This window comes from Lycium barbarum, chromosome 4 (genome assembly GCF_019175385.1).
Source record: "Lycium barbarum isolate Lr01 chromosome 4, ASM1917538v2, whole genome shotgun sequence".
Classification (NCBI taxonomy): domain Eukaryota; kingdom Viridiplantae; phylum Streptophyta; class Magnoliopsida; order Solanales; family Solanaceae; genus Lycium; species Lycium barbarum.
In genome coordinates, this window is record NC_083340.1 from 140,327,321 (window position 1) to 140,345,132 (window position 17,812).

At 36.3% G+C, this 17,812-nt stretch overlaps 1 protein-coding gene across 1 annotated transcript; it reads right to left on the reverse strand.

Annotated features, from left to right (window-relative positions):
- Positions 1-724: 724 nt before the first annotated feature.
- On the reverse strand, positions 725-2,427 carry LOC132636675 (nuclear transcription factor Y subunit B-3). The gene has a single exon (XM_060353645.1). It carries the CDS (start codon positions 1,931-1,933, stop codon positions 1,304-1,306), a length of 630 nt encoding a protein of 209 aa, XP_060209628.1. The 5' UTR covers positions 1,934-2,427; the 3' UTR covers positions 725-1,303.
- Between the last annotated feature and the right edge of the window lie 15,385 nt (positions 2,428-17,812).

The following is a 17,812-nucleotide window of genomic DNA, read 5'->3' on the forward strand; positions in this document are numbered from 1 at the left end:
GACAATAAATTCAACTATTTTGCTAGTTTTTAAGATGTAGTAGTGATGTATTTAAAATTTTGCTATGAATCTTTAGTTTAGAGAGAATCCTAAAATGTACTTCAACTATATTTATACTTGTGCCCCCAAATGGGTGGTGTTTAATTTTTGTCTATCAAAATAAAAATATTTAATTTTTGCCCTTTGCCTAAAACCTCAACGCTTTGGATTCGAATCCATGCTCAGGAGAAAATTTAAAAAAAAAAATCTCTAGGCAAAGGTTGCAGGCAAACTCTGCCCCATGGGGCATAATTTGCCTGCAAGCTCTGCCCCATGGGGCATAATTTGCCTGCAAGCTCTGCCTTAAGGGAGAGTTTTGGGCAAACCTCTGCCATAAGGCAGAATTTTACCTTCACGCAGAATTCTGCCTTAAGGCAGAGTTTCTGCTTTGCGAATGCAAGTTCTACTTGACAATTTTTTAAAAAATTCTTGACTGAATGAGAGTTCAAACCCGAAACCTAAGAGTTTTAAACAAAGGACAAAAATTAAAGACCAATAATTTGAAAAGCAAAAATTAAAGACCGGTGCATTTGAAGGGCACTCCACCAAAAAATGGTTTTCATTACACATAATTAACTCGCAAACGCATAATTTATTTGCTACTGGATTAGAGAGTGAGATTTGAGGCAATTTCCAAAAGCAATCACAGCAACAAGTGAAAAATTAAAGAAATGGGAGTACTTAGTTAAAAGAAAACATAAAATACTACCTCCTTCATTGTTCCATTAAATACATATATTTCAAGTGACCTTCCATTGAAGGTCACATCATGTATTAAGTACTTCTTTATGCTCTCTCTTTCTATCTCCATTACAAATCATCAACTTTTCCACAAAGTACTACACATGTAACCCACTAATACTCCAACTTCAAAAGAAAAAGAAGTAAGAAAAAGCTAAAGCATTTTCTAAACCTCCACATGTCAATGTGCTTCAAAAATTACAAATAAAAAAAGTACCTAAAGTAAAATAGTAGCTATCAACACAATGATACATCATATGATTAATTTGATTAAATTTTCCAACTTTTCACCATCTCCCCCTTCCACCACCTACCTTGGCCTGCGCCGCCGCCGCGGCACCACTACCATCACCGTCACGTAACCATATCATTAATTCAATTAATTTCCAAATTTTCATCTTTTTCTTCCATCTTTCTTAGCTTGCCACGTAACCAGAAGCGGAGTCAGAATTTGATACTTATATATTTTACCTTAACTTGCCACATAACTAGTGGCGGACTCAGAATTTGAGGTTTACATATTCTACCTCCGCCCTTGGCCGGACCCACCACCACCACCTCCTCCTCCACTACCACCACCACCACCACCCATACTCATATGATGATATGACCCATGACTACCATACGTCTGATGACCACCACCTTGAGGATGATACATCATTGAACCCCCCATACCACCACCACCATACATACCCCCACTACCACCACCCCCACCATTATACCCACCACCCCCAGAACTAATCCCACTCCCATCCCCACCACCCCCACCCCCATCTTTCTCCCCAGTCCTCCCCCCACCCATACTAGTCTTCTCCCCTTCCATTTCCCTATACTTTGCTAAATAAACCTTCAAAGGCTCAACATACTCTTCAAACCCTAAAGTCGTCATAGCCCAAAGCAAATCATCACCGTTAATCGTCTTCCTCTTCTCTCTCTGACACTTATCCGATGCCTCGCCCGTAATGAAACTGATGAATTCCGATACGCATTCTTGAACTGTTTCCTTTGCATCCTTTGAAATCTTGGCGTTTGCTGGTAAAGCTTTCTTCATTATTCTGCTTACATTCGCTATCGGAAGGAACCTGTCTTGTTCCCTTGTTGATCCTTCGTTCGGGTTGTTATGCCCTCCTGACTCGTTGTCAGAATCCGCCATCAAAAATCAAAAAGGGTAAGACCACTAAAGCACCTGCTTTCTACGTAACTGAAACCTCAAGAGAGAATCTTGAATTTCTAATAACTAGAAATGAACAAAATAATATAAAAACCTGTGAGAATTTAAAGGGGGAAAATGTTTTTTTTTTTTTTTGCTGAAACTACAAAGAAAAATTCAAATTATATACAAAAACAGATGGTAGAATTATACTTGGTATGATACATAAGCACAAGAAAACACAAATAAATGGAGAGAATTTTTTTTTTTTTTTTTTGATTTAAAGGGGAAAATTGGATTTTTCTGCTAGAAATTCAAGAAAATTCCAAATTATATAGACATAAAGATGGTAGAATTATACTTGGGTGTAATATGTAAACACAAGAAAACACAAAAATGTAGAGAAAATTTTTCACCGGAAAATATTGATTTTCCGGCAAGTTGGAGAGAAGAGAGATATGAGAGGAAAAATATTTAGAGGGAAATTAAGGAGAAATTGCAGGGTCCGTTGGATCGTGGGGTATAATAATTCGATCGGAGACGACACGTGTCAAGTTTAAAACCGTTCGTTTGATGATAAGGGTTAGATAGCGTGGTGTGGATCTAAACCGCACAAATGAGAGTGGGCTGGGGAAGGGATCTTAGAGTCCGGAACCGAAATGCCCCCAAAAAAATCACTTTGAACCAAAATATCCCAACAAAAAAAATGTTACAAAACTACCTTTTGGCGCAGTAATTTACTGCGCTAAAGCAGTTCACGGAGACGGAGCCGTTAACTGCTTTAGCGCAGTATTTTACTGCGTTATAGAAGCAGTTAAAAAAAAAAAATTCTATAACGCAGTAAAATACTGCATTATAGAAACAGTACAAAAAAAAAAAATAGCCAACTTTATTTTTTGCAATACTTAGTGTTTTTTTCCATACTTTGATCAATGATTAGTCGTGTGTCAAAACTCCGAAACGTCAATATTTTATATAGAACCTGATATTTTTTTCTGCGTACAATAATGTAGGCTCAATATATCAAGGATACGTAAACGTTCGGATTGTCATTTTAGGGGTTGAAAAGGTGCCCGAAGTAAGTTTTATTTGTAAACTTTAAGTTTAAGTGTTCTATATACATAGACGTCCATTATTGTTTGAAGACTTGTTGTCATTAGTTTAAGGTTTTTATTTTTAGGGTTTAGATTTATTGAAAATAAAGCAGTTGCTAAAAGGTTTTTGACTATTTTAGCGCAATATTTTACTGCGCTAAAGAATTTTTTTTGTTTTGTTTGTATAGCGCAGTAAAATAGCAAGCACTAAAAAAAAAATTGGTAATTTTTTTTTTTTTGCAACACTTAGTGTGTTTTTTCATACTTTGACCAACGATTAGTCGTGTGTCAAGACTCCGAAACGTCAATATTTTATATAGAACTTGATATTTTTTGCTGCGTACAACAATGTAGGCTCAATACATTAAGGATACGCATACATTCGGATCGTCATTTTAGGCGTTGAAAATGTGACCAAAGTAAGTTTTGTTTGAAAAAACATAGTGTTTGACTGTAAGGTTATTTTAGTCAACTTTATATGTCGGGAAAATTAGTCAGCTTTATCTTCAAAAATTGAAACCGCAGAAGTGAAATTGACATTCACAGCTACATTACCCCGGGATTTTTACGTTGAAATCTATTGCGTATCATCATCTTATAAGTAAATAAAATTGAAAATTTCAGGCCAATTTGGGAAAAAATTGATATTGAATGGGATAAAAGGTGTTTTTTTTTAAAATCGGCTAGGCCAAACCGCCTAATGGCGGTTTTTCCGCATTGATCTCGAAAAAGTACGCAAGTTCAAAAAAAAAAACGCGTAAAACGGACGTCCGAGCCCAAAGTTATGACCATCTAAAGTTTGACCACTTTACAACTAGTTTTTCTCCCTATATTTTTTAGAATTATATTTATATTCAAAATAAAATATGTCTTGATTAAAAAATAACACGCTTAAATTAAAGCCTTAAAAAATAAAACACTTAAACCTTAAACAAAACTTACTTCGGGTACCTTTTCAACCCTAAAACGACGATCCGAACGTTTACGTATCCTTGATGTATTGAGCCTATATTATTGTACGCAGAAAAAAATATCAGGTTCTATATAAAATATTGACGTTTCAGAGTTTTGACACACGACTAATCGTTGGTCAAAGTATGGAAAAAACACTAAGCGCTGCAAAGAAAAGATTTATTAAAATAAGATGTTGTGATCTTTTTATGGAAAAAAACACTAAGTTCCTTAAGTGTGTTATTTTTTAATGCGTAACTTTCTTTCGAATGGTCTTGGTCTTGGTCACTACCCAGTGTAATCCCACAATAGTGGGGTCTAGGGAGGGTAAGATGTACGCAGCCTTACTCCTACCTGGGTAGGGAGGCTGTTTCCGATTGACCCTCGGCAACCCTCCTCCTTTATCCGGGCTTGGGACCGGCAATATGAGCGAGCTCACACAGGCGAATATGTTGCAAAAAAAAAAAAATAATCGCGTAAATCGGACGTCCGAGCGCAAAAAACCGCGTATATTCGAAATAAAATTACGCTTTAAAAAATAACACACTTAAATCTAAACCCTAAAAATAAAAAACTTTAGTATGAATTTCTTGCCATCTACTTTCTTCAAATGAATTTCTTGCCAGCTACTTTCTTCACAGTGGTTCCTGATAACCTCACAATGATGTATTTTAGTTTTATTGTTTCATCAGAAGAATTTTTTCGTGTTCCCTCTATATACATGTATTTCGAAGGAGAATTTGGCTCGGAATAAAGTTAAAAACTTCATGGGACTGAGTGACCATATGATTAAAAGGGAATTAGGATCTTGATTACTGTTGCATAGGGTTTCAAAAAAGAGGGAACTTTTTATTTGGCCAATTTTTATTTTTTTTGGTACTATTTCTATAACACAGTATTTTATTGCATTATAGATTTTTTTTAACAACTTCTATAACGCAGTAAAATACTGCGCTAAAGCAGTTAACGACTCCGTCTCTGTGAACTGCTTTAGCACAGTAAATTACTGCGCTAAAGATAGTTTTGTAATATTTTTTTTGTTGGGATATTTTGGTTCAAACTGATTTTTTTGGGGAAATTTTGGTTCCGGACTCAAGGATCTTGACGGTTCAAAGTGGAGTCCTCACGTGGTGGGTGTGTGAAAGAAGAATTGCATAGATTGTGTGGGGAAAGTATGTTAATTTCACTAAAAGATTTTTGCATTTAGAAATGATTGGATTAGTAGCATTTTTGGTCCCTTAAAATAGTGGTAAGTTTTTATTTTAATCTTTTATAATATTCGGTACTTGATTAAGTATGTTTAACTTGAGTCAAGAGTCTTTTAGAAATAACTTCTCTACCTTTATAAAGTAGATGTAAGGTCCACGTATATTCTACTCCCTCCAAATTTTACTATTGAAATTACACTGAGTATGTTGTTGTTGTTGCTGCTGCTGCTGTTGATTAAGAGCCTGTTTGGATGGGCTTGAAAAAAGCTGCTTATAAGCTATTTATAAGCTGTGTCAAAAAAAAAAAAATGGTGTAACCCAACTTATTTTTTTTGACTTATAAGTTGTTTTCAGCTTATAAGCTGCTTTAAATAAGCTAAGCTAAACGGGCTAAATTATTTTTTTGGGCTTATTTTAACACAAAATGACTTATAAGCTGGCCAGTCAAACACTCAAAAAAGCTGAAAACAGCTTATAAGCAACCTATAAGCCAATCCAAACGGGCTCTAAGTATGTTTAACTTTCATTGATTTGAAATGACATTTTTGATCCCTTAGCTTATAAATATTAACAAATTATCAGAATTATTAAGATATATAAGCACAACAAACCCAAAAAAATGCAGGGAAATTGGATCCTTTAGCTTATAAATATTAACAAATTACCAGAATTATTGAGATGTTTCATCATTTACTTATTCATGTGTTGTGTTAAGATGGTGGTATTATTCCATATTTGAGGATAACATACTTCTAAAAAGTAGTTCATATATAACATAGAGTTAATAGCATTTTTTGAGTCCTCAATTATTGGTAAATTCTTATTTTAGCCCCTAATAATATCAGACTAAGCACATTAAATCTTCAATTAATTGAATTGCGCACTTTTGATCCCTTTGCTTGTCAATATTCACAAATTTACCATAACTATTAATTATTTCACCCTTTAATTACTCATATGTTATGTTAAGTTTGTAATGCTATTTCATATTTAACGGTGATATAGTTCTGTAAATAGTCAAATATAACATATTTTCTATATAATGGACCAAAAACACATATTTTAATTAATTGACGATAAATGTATCGACTCATATGTGTGTGTGTGTCACAAGGATCAAAAGCAGAATTTTTCAATAAATAGAGATCAAAATTGTTATTATCCCTCTAACTTATTTTCCTTCACAAAGGGATCAAAAACACGCACTTTTATTAATTGAAATTAAATTTGTTGAGTAATATATTATAAGGGCCAAAATTATTGTTGTCTCTTAGTTTTAGATTATGTAACATGGTGCACTAAAAATAATTTCAGCATGTTTAATATATTTCAGATCAAAATAAGTTCCAACCGTACTAAAATAATTTATTCAACTTTATAAATACCATGTTACATGAGCCTGTTTGGATTAGTTGAAAAAAGCGGGTTTTAAGCATAAATGCTTAAAGTACTTTTTAGTGCTGAAAATTATTTTAAAAATAAGCAATTACATGTTTGAATAAAAATGCTTAAAGGGTTTTTAGAAGTAAGAGTAGTATTGGAATTAGCAAAAAATATAAGGGATAAAAAGGGTAAAGTTGTTGGTCAAACCAAAATGACTTTTAAGCAAAAAAAGAAAAAGAAAAAAAGTCGGGGTTGAGCAACTTCTTGATTTTGGCTTATTTTAAGCACTTTTTAACTTAATTTAAGCTATTTTCTATTTTTGCCAAACACTCAAATAAGTTAAAAATGACTTATAAGCTGAGTTGAAGCCGCAGAGGCGCAAACAACAATTATTAAGGGTCGTGGCGGGACAAATAAGATATTTTCATCCTTAATTAGAGATTTCGGGCTCAAACTTTGAGTGTAGAAAATATCTTCATCGTAAATGGCTCTCCCTTTAATGATTGATTTTGATATTTCCTATTGATGTTACCTTATGCAACATGATGTCCCTGAAGGAACATGTTACTTTGCAATTCAACCCCGCCTTTAATTTCTTCGATGTAAAAGATTTCCAAGTTTCACATATTGAAACGTATCGATCTCATAGAAAGTGCCAAACTTCTTGATTGCTCATTTCTTGCGAAATAGAGAGATTAAAAAAAAAAAAAAAACCACAAACAAAAACTCATTAAGTGGAATAGGCCTGTTCGTGTTACAATGCGGAATCGTGAAGTGGAGAAACCATTTTGTACAGAGATGAAGTTGGGAAAGAAGAGAGAGGAAGGAGTTTTATTTCAACTTCAGAAAAATGAATCTTTCAACTTTTACAATGTATAATGCTCTATTTATATACAGGGGTACAATATGTAACTAAACGAACTAAGACTCCTAAAATGTAATATACAATATACACTTTAATTTGTAATATCAACACCCCCCCCCCCCCCCAAGCTGGAATGGGACACCATGCCAAGCTTGGAGAAGAATGTGCGATGGTGAACACCTGGAAGAGGCTTGGTCAATACGTCAGCAACTTGAGAATCAGTGGGAACATGATTGAGGGCAATGAGACCAGCCTGAAGAACATCCCAAACAAAATGACAATAGACCTCAATATGCTTGGTCCGCTCATGAAAAACCGGGTTCTTAGCAATATGCATAGCAGAGGTGTTGTCACAAAACATAGGGACAGGAACCACAGAGGTAGCAGTGAACTCCTCCAACAAGCGAACTAACCAAACAATTTCTGCAACCAATTGCCTTAGAGATCGATATTCAGCCTTAGCAGATGAGAGAGCAATGGCATAATGATTCTTAGATTTCTAGGAACAGAGCAACCACCAAGGAGAAGGACATAACCACTGGCAGACTTTCTACTAGAAGAACAACTTGCCCAATCAGAATCACAATAGCCCACAAGAGAAAAACCAGGAGAGTTATTAAAGAAAAAACCCAACTCAGAAGTCCCAGCCAATTATCTAAGTACATGTAAGGATGTTTCAAAATGGGGAACCCCAGGTTGTGACATAAATTAACTCAAGTGCTGGACACTAAAAAAGATGTCAGGCCTAGTATGTTGAAGAAAGTTTAATTTGCCAACCAATTTTCTGTATAGGGAAGGATCAGAAAGTAAATCCTAGAGTCAACTGAAAGTTTGGTATGGAAATACAAAGGAGACACTACTGTAGAAACATCAGAAAACCTGAACTCATGCAAGAGTTCATGTAAAAATTTGTGTTGATTGACAAGAATACCCTGTGGGAACCTAAGGATCTGTAAACCCAAAAAATAGTGTGCCTGGCCTAAATCCTTGATCCCAAATTGGGCATCCAAAAATGACTTGAGGGAATTAATTTCCACCATATCATTCCCAGTAAAAAGAATATCATCCACATACACAGCAACAACAGTAAAAGATTGACCTACAGACCTAAGAAACAAAGAATAATAATTCTTGCTAGAATGATAGCCCCGAGAAAGCAAGTAGAAAAAAGTTTAGCGTACCACTGTCTAGAAGCTTGTCTAAGTCAATAGAGGGACTTATTGAGTTTACAGACAAGTAGAGAGGAAGAAGAGGAAGAATCAATGGCATGAACTTGCAAACCCAGAGGCCTTTTCATAAAAACCTCTTCTTCAAGGTCACCATGAAAAAATGCATTATTAACATCCAGTTGGTGAATCTCCCACCCATTCTTAACAACAACAATCAGTAAACATTTAATGGTGGTGAGTTTCACAACTGGGGAGAAAGTTTTTGTAAAATTAATACCTTCTTGTTGAGTGTCGCCTCTAATGACTCCTGGCTTTGTACCTTTCAATGGTGCCATCAGCCTTTTGTTTGATTTTGTACATCCATTTGGAAGAGATAGCCTACTTCCCAGGAGGAAGAGGCACAATGTTCCATGTATTGTTAGCTTCCAAAGCCTGAAATTCTTTAAGCATGGCATCTTGCCAAGCGGGGTTAGAAACAGCGTGATGATAGAATTGAGGCTCAACTAAATCATTGTTAACAAGAGTAGAAGAACCCTTGATAGTAGAAGCATCATAGCAGAGATACTTTTGTAAATAGGAAGGAGGAAAAGTGGTCCTAGATGTTTTTCTTAAGGAAATAGGAGGTGAAATAGTAGAAGGGCTAGGGGAGTCAGAGTCAGAAGAAAAAGGACTGAGATCAGAAGAAATAGAAAAAGAATCAGGAGGAGAGGTAAGACCTATATTACCAGAGATTGGACCAGGAGGGGAAGGAGGATCAGAGGGAGGACTAGGGACAGATGAAGGATGCTAATCAGTGGGAAAATGATCAAACAAATGAGAAGGAGAAGGAGGAAAAAGGGAAGGATGAGGGGGAGAAGAATAAGGAAAAATAGTTTCTTGGAATATGACATCCCTGGAAAAGAAAACAGAATGCTTGCTCATGTCAAGTAACTTGTAGGCCTTTTTAGTCATGCTATAACCAAGAAAAACACAAGTGATAGACCTGGACTTGAACTTGTCCCTATAAGGTTTGGGTACAGAAGCAAAAGCAAGACATCCAAAAGGTTTGAGGTGTGAATAAGATGGGGCAGTTTTGTATAGAAGAGCATAAGGAGTAGTATTGTGCAGCAAAGGGGAATGAAACCTGTTTATTAAGTATGTAGCCGTAAGAAAACACTCACCCCAATATTTGACAAGTAATTTAGACTGAAATAACAATGATCTGGCTATTTCTAAAAGGTGTTTGTGTTTTCGCTCCACAACACCATTTTGTTGTGGAGTATGAAGAGTAGAGGTTTGATGAATGATGCCTTGTGAGGAAAACAAGGAAGTTGCATCAACACTAGAGCCCAATTCAAAGGCATTATCGGATCTTATAATTTTAATTGAGGTATGGAACTGATTTTGGACCATAAAGATAAAAGACTTGATGAGGGTAAAAGCGTTGGATTTAGGAGAAAGTAAATGAGTCCAAGTGGCTCTAGAATAGTCATCTACAATAGTTAGAAAATGTTTATAACCATTATAGGTTTGGGTGTGATAAGGTCCCCATAAGTCTATATGAATGAGTTGAAAAGGGGAAGTAGTTTTAATAGAGCTTTCAGGAAATGCAAGTCTTTGTTGTCTAGCCATGGGACAGATTTTGCAGATAAACTCTTGTTTCTTAGATAATTGATCTTTTAGAACATCAATAGATTTCATTTTATAATAGGGCATATGGCCTCATCTTAAATGCCAAAGCAGGGCAACATCATGATTAATAGAAGAACAAACAAGTGAAGGCATACAAGTGGAAACATATTTAGCATCACAGACAGTGTCATGAGAAACAGTAGATGGAAAAATAGCTTAATTCGTAAGGACTCATTTTTCTGAAGTTGAAATAAAACTCCTTCCTCTCTCTTCTTTCCATATCCAGTCCCATTGAACTTAGAGGTAACCAAAATAGTTCCTGGACTATCAGATGGATGTAAATAATATGGATGAGAGGACTCGACAGTAAAGGGAGTAAAACCTTCAGTTGACGTCGTTGTTTCAACATTATTAGTAAAATTCGCATTAGCAGAGGTCGTGTTAACTGGTGGAGTAGCCATTTCCTCAAATAACAGTCAAGGAGATAGTAAGTAAATATGGAAACACAAGCCAGACAAATCTAGGGCACCGAATATCAACACAACTCAGACAAAACTAGGGCACTAAAATTTGGAGAAAAACAGTAAACGAAAATACCAGCCAGCTTGAATCTGAAGAAAATAAAGTGTTAGAAGAGATAATACCAGCTAGAATCTGAAGCAAATTCAAATAAAAGAGCAGCAACAACAAGTCTCAATTCTTCGAAGGATTGACGAAAACCCTAATTTCTCGCCAACATAAAATCGCTACAATTGCACAAACCCCAACAAAATTGACATCGATCAACAGAGAAGACGAAGAGCTACTCGAATCTATGCGAATCTCGCTCTGATACCATGTTACAATGCGGAATCATGAAGTGGAGAAACCATTTTGTACATAGATGAAGTTGGGAAAGAAGAGAGATGAAGGATTTTTATTTCAACTTCAGAAAAATGAATCCTTCAACTTTTACAATGTACAATGCTCTATTTATATACAAGGGTAAAATATGTAATTAAATGAATTAAGACTCCTAAAATGTAATATGTAATATACACTTTAATTTTTAATATCAACAGTTCGCATCGGGTATTTAAACAAAATCGAATAATTTAATTGTATCAATTACAAATTAAAGCGAGAACATATATAATGATTAACAACAATTAGGTAAAATTTATATATAAAATATGTATTTTCCATTTATTTGCTTGGTATTAATATCGAATGCAAGTAAGTTATTTTTCATTATAGGATGGGTTACATAAAATTAATAAGTTTTGTGATCCTAGGTTATGGTACTCTATTGTTCTTTGTAAACATGAAACGTTAAATAGAATCTCATGAGTTAATTGACATTCGATAAAGCACATTTAAATGTGAACTTAAATTCTGTGAACGTTACTTAGCTATACACAACAATAACAACATACCCAATATAATTTCACAAGTAGGTTTTAGAGAGGGTAGAATATACGCATATCTTATCTCTATCTTTGAGGGGATAGAGCGGTTGTTTTCGATATATTAGCAATGGATAATTTTTGTTGTTGCACAACAAAAAGTCGTCGGTAGTCCTATTGAATGATGGATTAGCGATAAATTATTAAAAACTCATTTAAAAACTAATTAGCTATAGACTATTTAACGATAAATTGCCGACGAGTTTTTTTGTTTTTGTTTTGTTTTGTTTTCGGTATCCCTTGAGGATGGGGAAGTGGTGTTTATGTAAATAGCAAACTGGAATATGTATGCAATTGCCGCCCCATGTTATTGATTGTGAGAGGTGACCCATTAGTTGATTGATCCCTACTATAATAAATAAACATTGACCTAACCTAAGCAGCATTATATATATGGGGACAACCAAAAAGTTTTCCTTTGGATAAGACACCAATCTTCCATAGGGAACTTTTCTATTTCTCCCAAGTGAATCTTTGAACAAAGATATTTTCTTCTTCTCCTTTTTTTTTTCCTCGTAATTTTCTTAAAGATAGAAATGGATGAGGGGTGATTATATGTACAAGCAGCAGTAATAACAACAACATACTCAGTGTAATTTTATAGGTGGACCTAGAGAAAACAAAGTGTATCTAGACCTTACCCCTACCTGAGAAATTGAGAGGTTGTTTCAGACTATATCTATAAGCATTAGAAAAAAAATGATACACTCAATATTTATGATTATGTGTTTATTTGAATTAGTGTAATAGCGAAGTAAATGAGCAACACAAGTAGAAAAGATCATGATGTATTAAAGACATAATTAAGTAAATAAAGTATGTTTTGTCTAGTTTTAGATGAGATGGTCATATAGTTTAACATGGTATCCCATAAAGAAGTTAATCAAGTATGCACGTAAGAGGGGCATGTTAAGACATAATTTAGAATAATGAAATGTTCTCTCTAATAATTTAGATTTTTAAGTAAGAGCGGCCGAACTAAAATATAATTAACAAGAAATTTAAAAGAGATGAAACTCTAGATTGATATAAAATCACTTGGAATAATTGTATTTGGAAGTCTACACCAATTCTTTCTCTTGTGGAAGTGCATGGAACCATATATATGAAAAGAGTTGGAAAGGGAATGACAGGTGGTTAATTAAAGAGTGCAAAGACTTTTTCAAGTGTTTTTTCTTTAATTTTCTAGTCAATATGTCTCCCGTAAAGTTTGGTTTCTGCAAGACCCTACCACTGCAAATATCTCCATGTTCAAGATTTTTCTTCAACTAATTCAACATTTGCCACTATTTTTATGTGAATGCTTTAAAAAGAATGATATCTTTATACGTGGAAAAGATTTAATTTTAAATGCTTTATTTTATTTTTGATAATATGTTTTATGGCTACATGAGCTTTATTTAAGATCACAAATTCCAAAAGTCTATTATTTATTTTTAAAAACTCTATGTTCAGTTAAATATCACCAAATAAATGGATGCAAATGGAGTAATTTTTTGGGTTGTATTAGGCTGCTCTCGTATAATCAACAAAGCGACATGAACTGTAATATTCACAATCGATGCCAATTAATTTGATATAGAGGCTAATTGTTATAGTGGGTGTAAGCTGACACCTTTTTTTTTTTTTTTTTTCACCCAGTGTTCGGTATCCGTTTTATGACTTCACTAATTCGGATTCTTGCAATGTAAGAACCATTTAAGGAGAAGCGCCCCGTAACATGACGCCCCATAACATAAATTTTTTCATAATCAGGACTCGAACATAAGAATTCTGATTAAGGATGGAAGCATCATATCCATCCCTCCGCAACCTTAATTAGTGGTGTACGCTGACACTAGTTATGAGCGAGAAAAAAGAAGCAGAGAAGAGGACCTCTTGTGGAATTTGGACCTTTCCAATATCTTTATGAATAAAACAAACAAGTGATCCTTATATGAAGAAAAAGAAAAAAAGGAACTCCCTCGCAAATGTTCATAACCATATTTTTGAGCTCTTGGATAATTACCTTATGCAATCAGTGACGGATTCAAAATTTTCACTGAGATTTAAACTTGAAAAATCAAGGTGAATTTGAATTTCCTAAACCACTAAACCAACCTCTTCTCTTATTTTTAGCATATTCAAATTCTATACATGTACATTAAATATAAAAAATCCTACTTATATACGGTACGGTGTAACTTTTTGATGAGGAGTTGGGCCCTAGATCCGTCCCCGTATGCAACAAGTCTAATGCACAACAATATTGTAATAATCTATCCAAGCTTCCCAGGAAACGTTATTTTTTAATTTTCTTTTTATATTTTTATACTCATGCAACTTGTATATGTTTCAAGAGTTGAAAATAGTTGCAAACAATCCTACTTAACACCAAATCATACCAAGTGGAGTATTAGTTAATGTAATTCCAATGCTTTGATTAACATAATCAACTTTTGAAACACTATATATGGCCACCTTAGGCTTATGGACAAGGAGTTTGAATTCTTTTTTCTTCCACTAATAATATGAATAATTATGCTTCTATATTGCGCAAATGATGAAAATGTTCACCAATGTAGTTCTTTGCATGTGCACATTAATTATATATAAGACAGAAAAAAGTGCACAAAAAGTTGGTGATTTAAGTTGCCATAATATGAAGCATTATTTAATTGTTAATCATGATTGTTCCTTTTCATTATTAAGAAATCAAATTCACATTCAAATTGGTACAAACTTTTAATTCATTATAATACAAATTTAGATGAAATTAAAAATAAAGTTCAAGATCGAAATGATTAATGCTCTACTGATGTGAATGTTAATTTCAATGTTTGAAATTCAATTTTAAAGTAGAGACAAAATCGTCTCGGTCCAGCCTAACACATCTAGCCCGAGTATTTCCTTATAAGTGGTAAGGGGGCCGTGCTAGCCCCCCAACCTGAACCATTAAAGGCAGCAGGAACTGAGACCAGCTAGCACTTAATGGGTCGGGTTGGGTCCAACCCGACCCACTAGACACCTTATTTGACCTTGAATTTAAAGATCAAAGAAAAATGTCCGTGGCTACTACTTTAGTACCTTAATTAGCCACAAATTCAAAGAGTTAGAGTCAACAAATTTTGCTATGTATTATATTATAATCTCAGCTAGACGCAATAAGTTATATCAAATTTGTTGCTCGACTAGTACCCTCTCGCGCCGAATTTCTTCCTCGCCTGCTGATTTTTTTCCTTTTAAAGTAAAATAGCTGACCTGATGCCTTGTTGGACTAAACACTAGTATCAAAAGAACACATTTATACTTCCTGCAATTCTATATGTAGGAGTACATTAATTGTATAGTCCATTTGTTTACCCTGAATTTAGGTAATCAATTGAATTTGTAAGTGAGGTATAGGATATGTGGATGAACTTTAATCTATTTGGTTGGTAGGAAATATATACGGATTCGCTGTAACAGATATGTGTCTATATGTGTGATTGCCGTGAGCAAATGGATCGAAATTAATGATTTATATCAAATATATGTATTAAATAATATGTAAGTATTGGATGAGCAAATAAAGCTAAAGAAGAACACACAAATCCGGACCAATATCAAAGAGAGAGAGGGAGAGATTTGGTATATTTTGCTATTACAATGTTCTAGATCTGAAAAAGCTAACCCTTGAAAGTAGGGAAATGCCTCCTATTTATAGTTTTGCCTTGTGGGCCTTCTATACAACATAAAGCCCTTTTGAATAAAGAAAACCCTAAAAGGATAAGGTTGGGTTGTACGGTTTGACGCCCGTACGATTGGCAGTACAATATGGCAGAACGGTCTTGACGCGTGACAATTGTGTAACTGAACACCCGGACTAACGACCACGATCACCCGGACTAACGGCCACGATCAACTCGGCTATGGAGAAACCGGACCAAACGATTTCCTTCGCTTTCTTCTGATCAACCACTTCTAGTGCGATACCTCCGGTCCGAAAGAAAGTCTTCACGCTCGTGCTTATTTCTTTCTTCCCTCGATTCCCGGTCTCACCGGTCTAGCATAAATCCGATTTTTACCGTATATAGATAGTCCCCACACTTTCCGGACCGTAGTTTTACCGGAGTAACGGGAAATGGATGAATCACGAAACTGGTGGTTCCATAAGCTCGTTCTTATCTTTTCATTTTGGCGGGAACAGTTGCGTCACGTCCCTCTGCCATCAGCCACGTGTCTCATCCCGAGCGGCTAACTTTGGCAACCGCCGTAACGCACGTCGTTTCAAGTCACGTCTCATTAATTGTGGGACACGTGGCATCCCCCGGTTGGCTGGGATCTGTAACCGTCTCGGTTCCCATGCCTATACAAGGCCTTTAACCCCTTCATTTCACCATTTTACTTCACTACTTCTCCACTTCTAATCATTTTCCATCTCATATTTCTTGCTGATTCAACCGTTTTCTCCCCTTGATTCATTGCTTATATCGTGCGAAAGAAAACCAACTCTGCCAACTTCTTCATTTGCTGTTTTCCTATCGAAAGTGCTGCTTTGTTTCTTCTCACTTTGCCATTTTGAATTTTTTTCAACTGCTCCTTCTCCTATTTTTTTGACTTCTCCCTTTTTGAATTTGCCAATCTCCTTTTCCACAACTTCCAAATGTCTGCTAATACCAAAACCACCTCCCATGATGTTCCTCGGTTTCTTCTCAAGGAACCGAGCCAACTTCACAATCCAAGGGAAAGATCGCCTTTGAGTTCACTGCTTTGGACATTGTACCGTCCAAACCCAACTATAACAAGGATTTTGAAGTTGAGAAGCCTTCTCCGGTTGTTGATAGAGGGTTTGATGTAAGACGGTACCCGTCGTCCATTACCGAGGACAAACTTGATCAAGTCCGGGCTGATTGCGGATGGGATAACCGTCCGGTACAAGTGTTTGCCCCCGGACCTGATGAATCGATCACCGATTACCTGGAGGGCTTCCTATACGTTTACACCTATCCTTTTACACTCAAGCTCGACCCCCTAATCGACCCGGTTATTTTGGATATGTGCCGGACATATAATGTAACCCTGGCCCAGATTGGTTCGATATTCTGGAGGACCGTGGCCTGCCTCCGGCTGTTGGCCAACAACTTGCAGAAGGAGTTTACGATGACTCACTTCATCCGATTATATTCCCCGAGGTTGTTCCGAGGGGGTGTAATAAAGCTTGCCAAGCGAAGCCGGAACCCAATCTTTTCGAAGATGGATGACGATAGAGACCGAGGTTGGAATGATAATCGTAAGTCTAATTTCTTTTAATAGTTACCTTTGAATGTATTGTCAATCATATTATCACTATTTTGTCCCCTTCTTTGTACCAGCCGTGGCATGGATACCTCCGGCTGTCCGGAACATGAACGAATGGGTTGATGCTCTCCTTAGCCAACACAACAATGAAGCACGGACATGGGGACTTCTGTCTCGTGGCCGATGGGCCGCTCAAAACCACGATAAATACTATGCTTGGGTTGAAATTTATTGCTTTTTCTACCTTTCCTTTTTATAACATCTTCGGTATTCAGGTTTACCCAAGGGCTCGGTGGACCTAAGACCGAAGCCAGCGGCCGAACCCGCTGCTCCGACACCCGAATTTGATTCAGCGGGTACGTCCCGTATTATTGCGGCTGCCAACAAGAGGAGGAGAAACGACAAAGGGCAGAAGCCGAAAAAAAGGGCAAGGAGCGCGTTCAGACTCTAAAAGACGAAACAGAGCCCGATTTTCTCGTCCGGAGGATCGGTGTGACCCCTTCCGTTGCTTCTATTCCGGAGGAGGATACCACCATTTCATCACTTCCTTCGGCCGGGGAAGGACCGTCAGCTCCGGCATTGCATACAAGTGGGGAAGAAGTTCATTACCCGACTCCTCTAAGGTCGATTGAATTTGTTGATATTTTAGGTGATGCTTCATCCGAAGAGACCCCCCTGCAAAAGACCAGAAGATCCGGGCATGCACCAGCTGCCGAAGCCGATCAAAGGGCTGAGCCGATCCCTGAGACCGAGGCTCCAATGGATGATGGTCCACTGCTCGGCTGCGAGACTGCTGCAACTTCCGAGATCCCTGCCTCTACCGAGGCTACTGAGGCTGCTCCGAGTTCTCCGACTCCAGCTTCAAGGTCGGATAACTTTGATGACATGTTCTCGGAT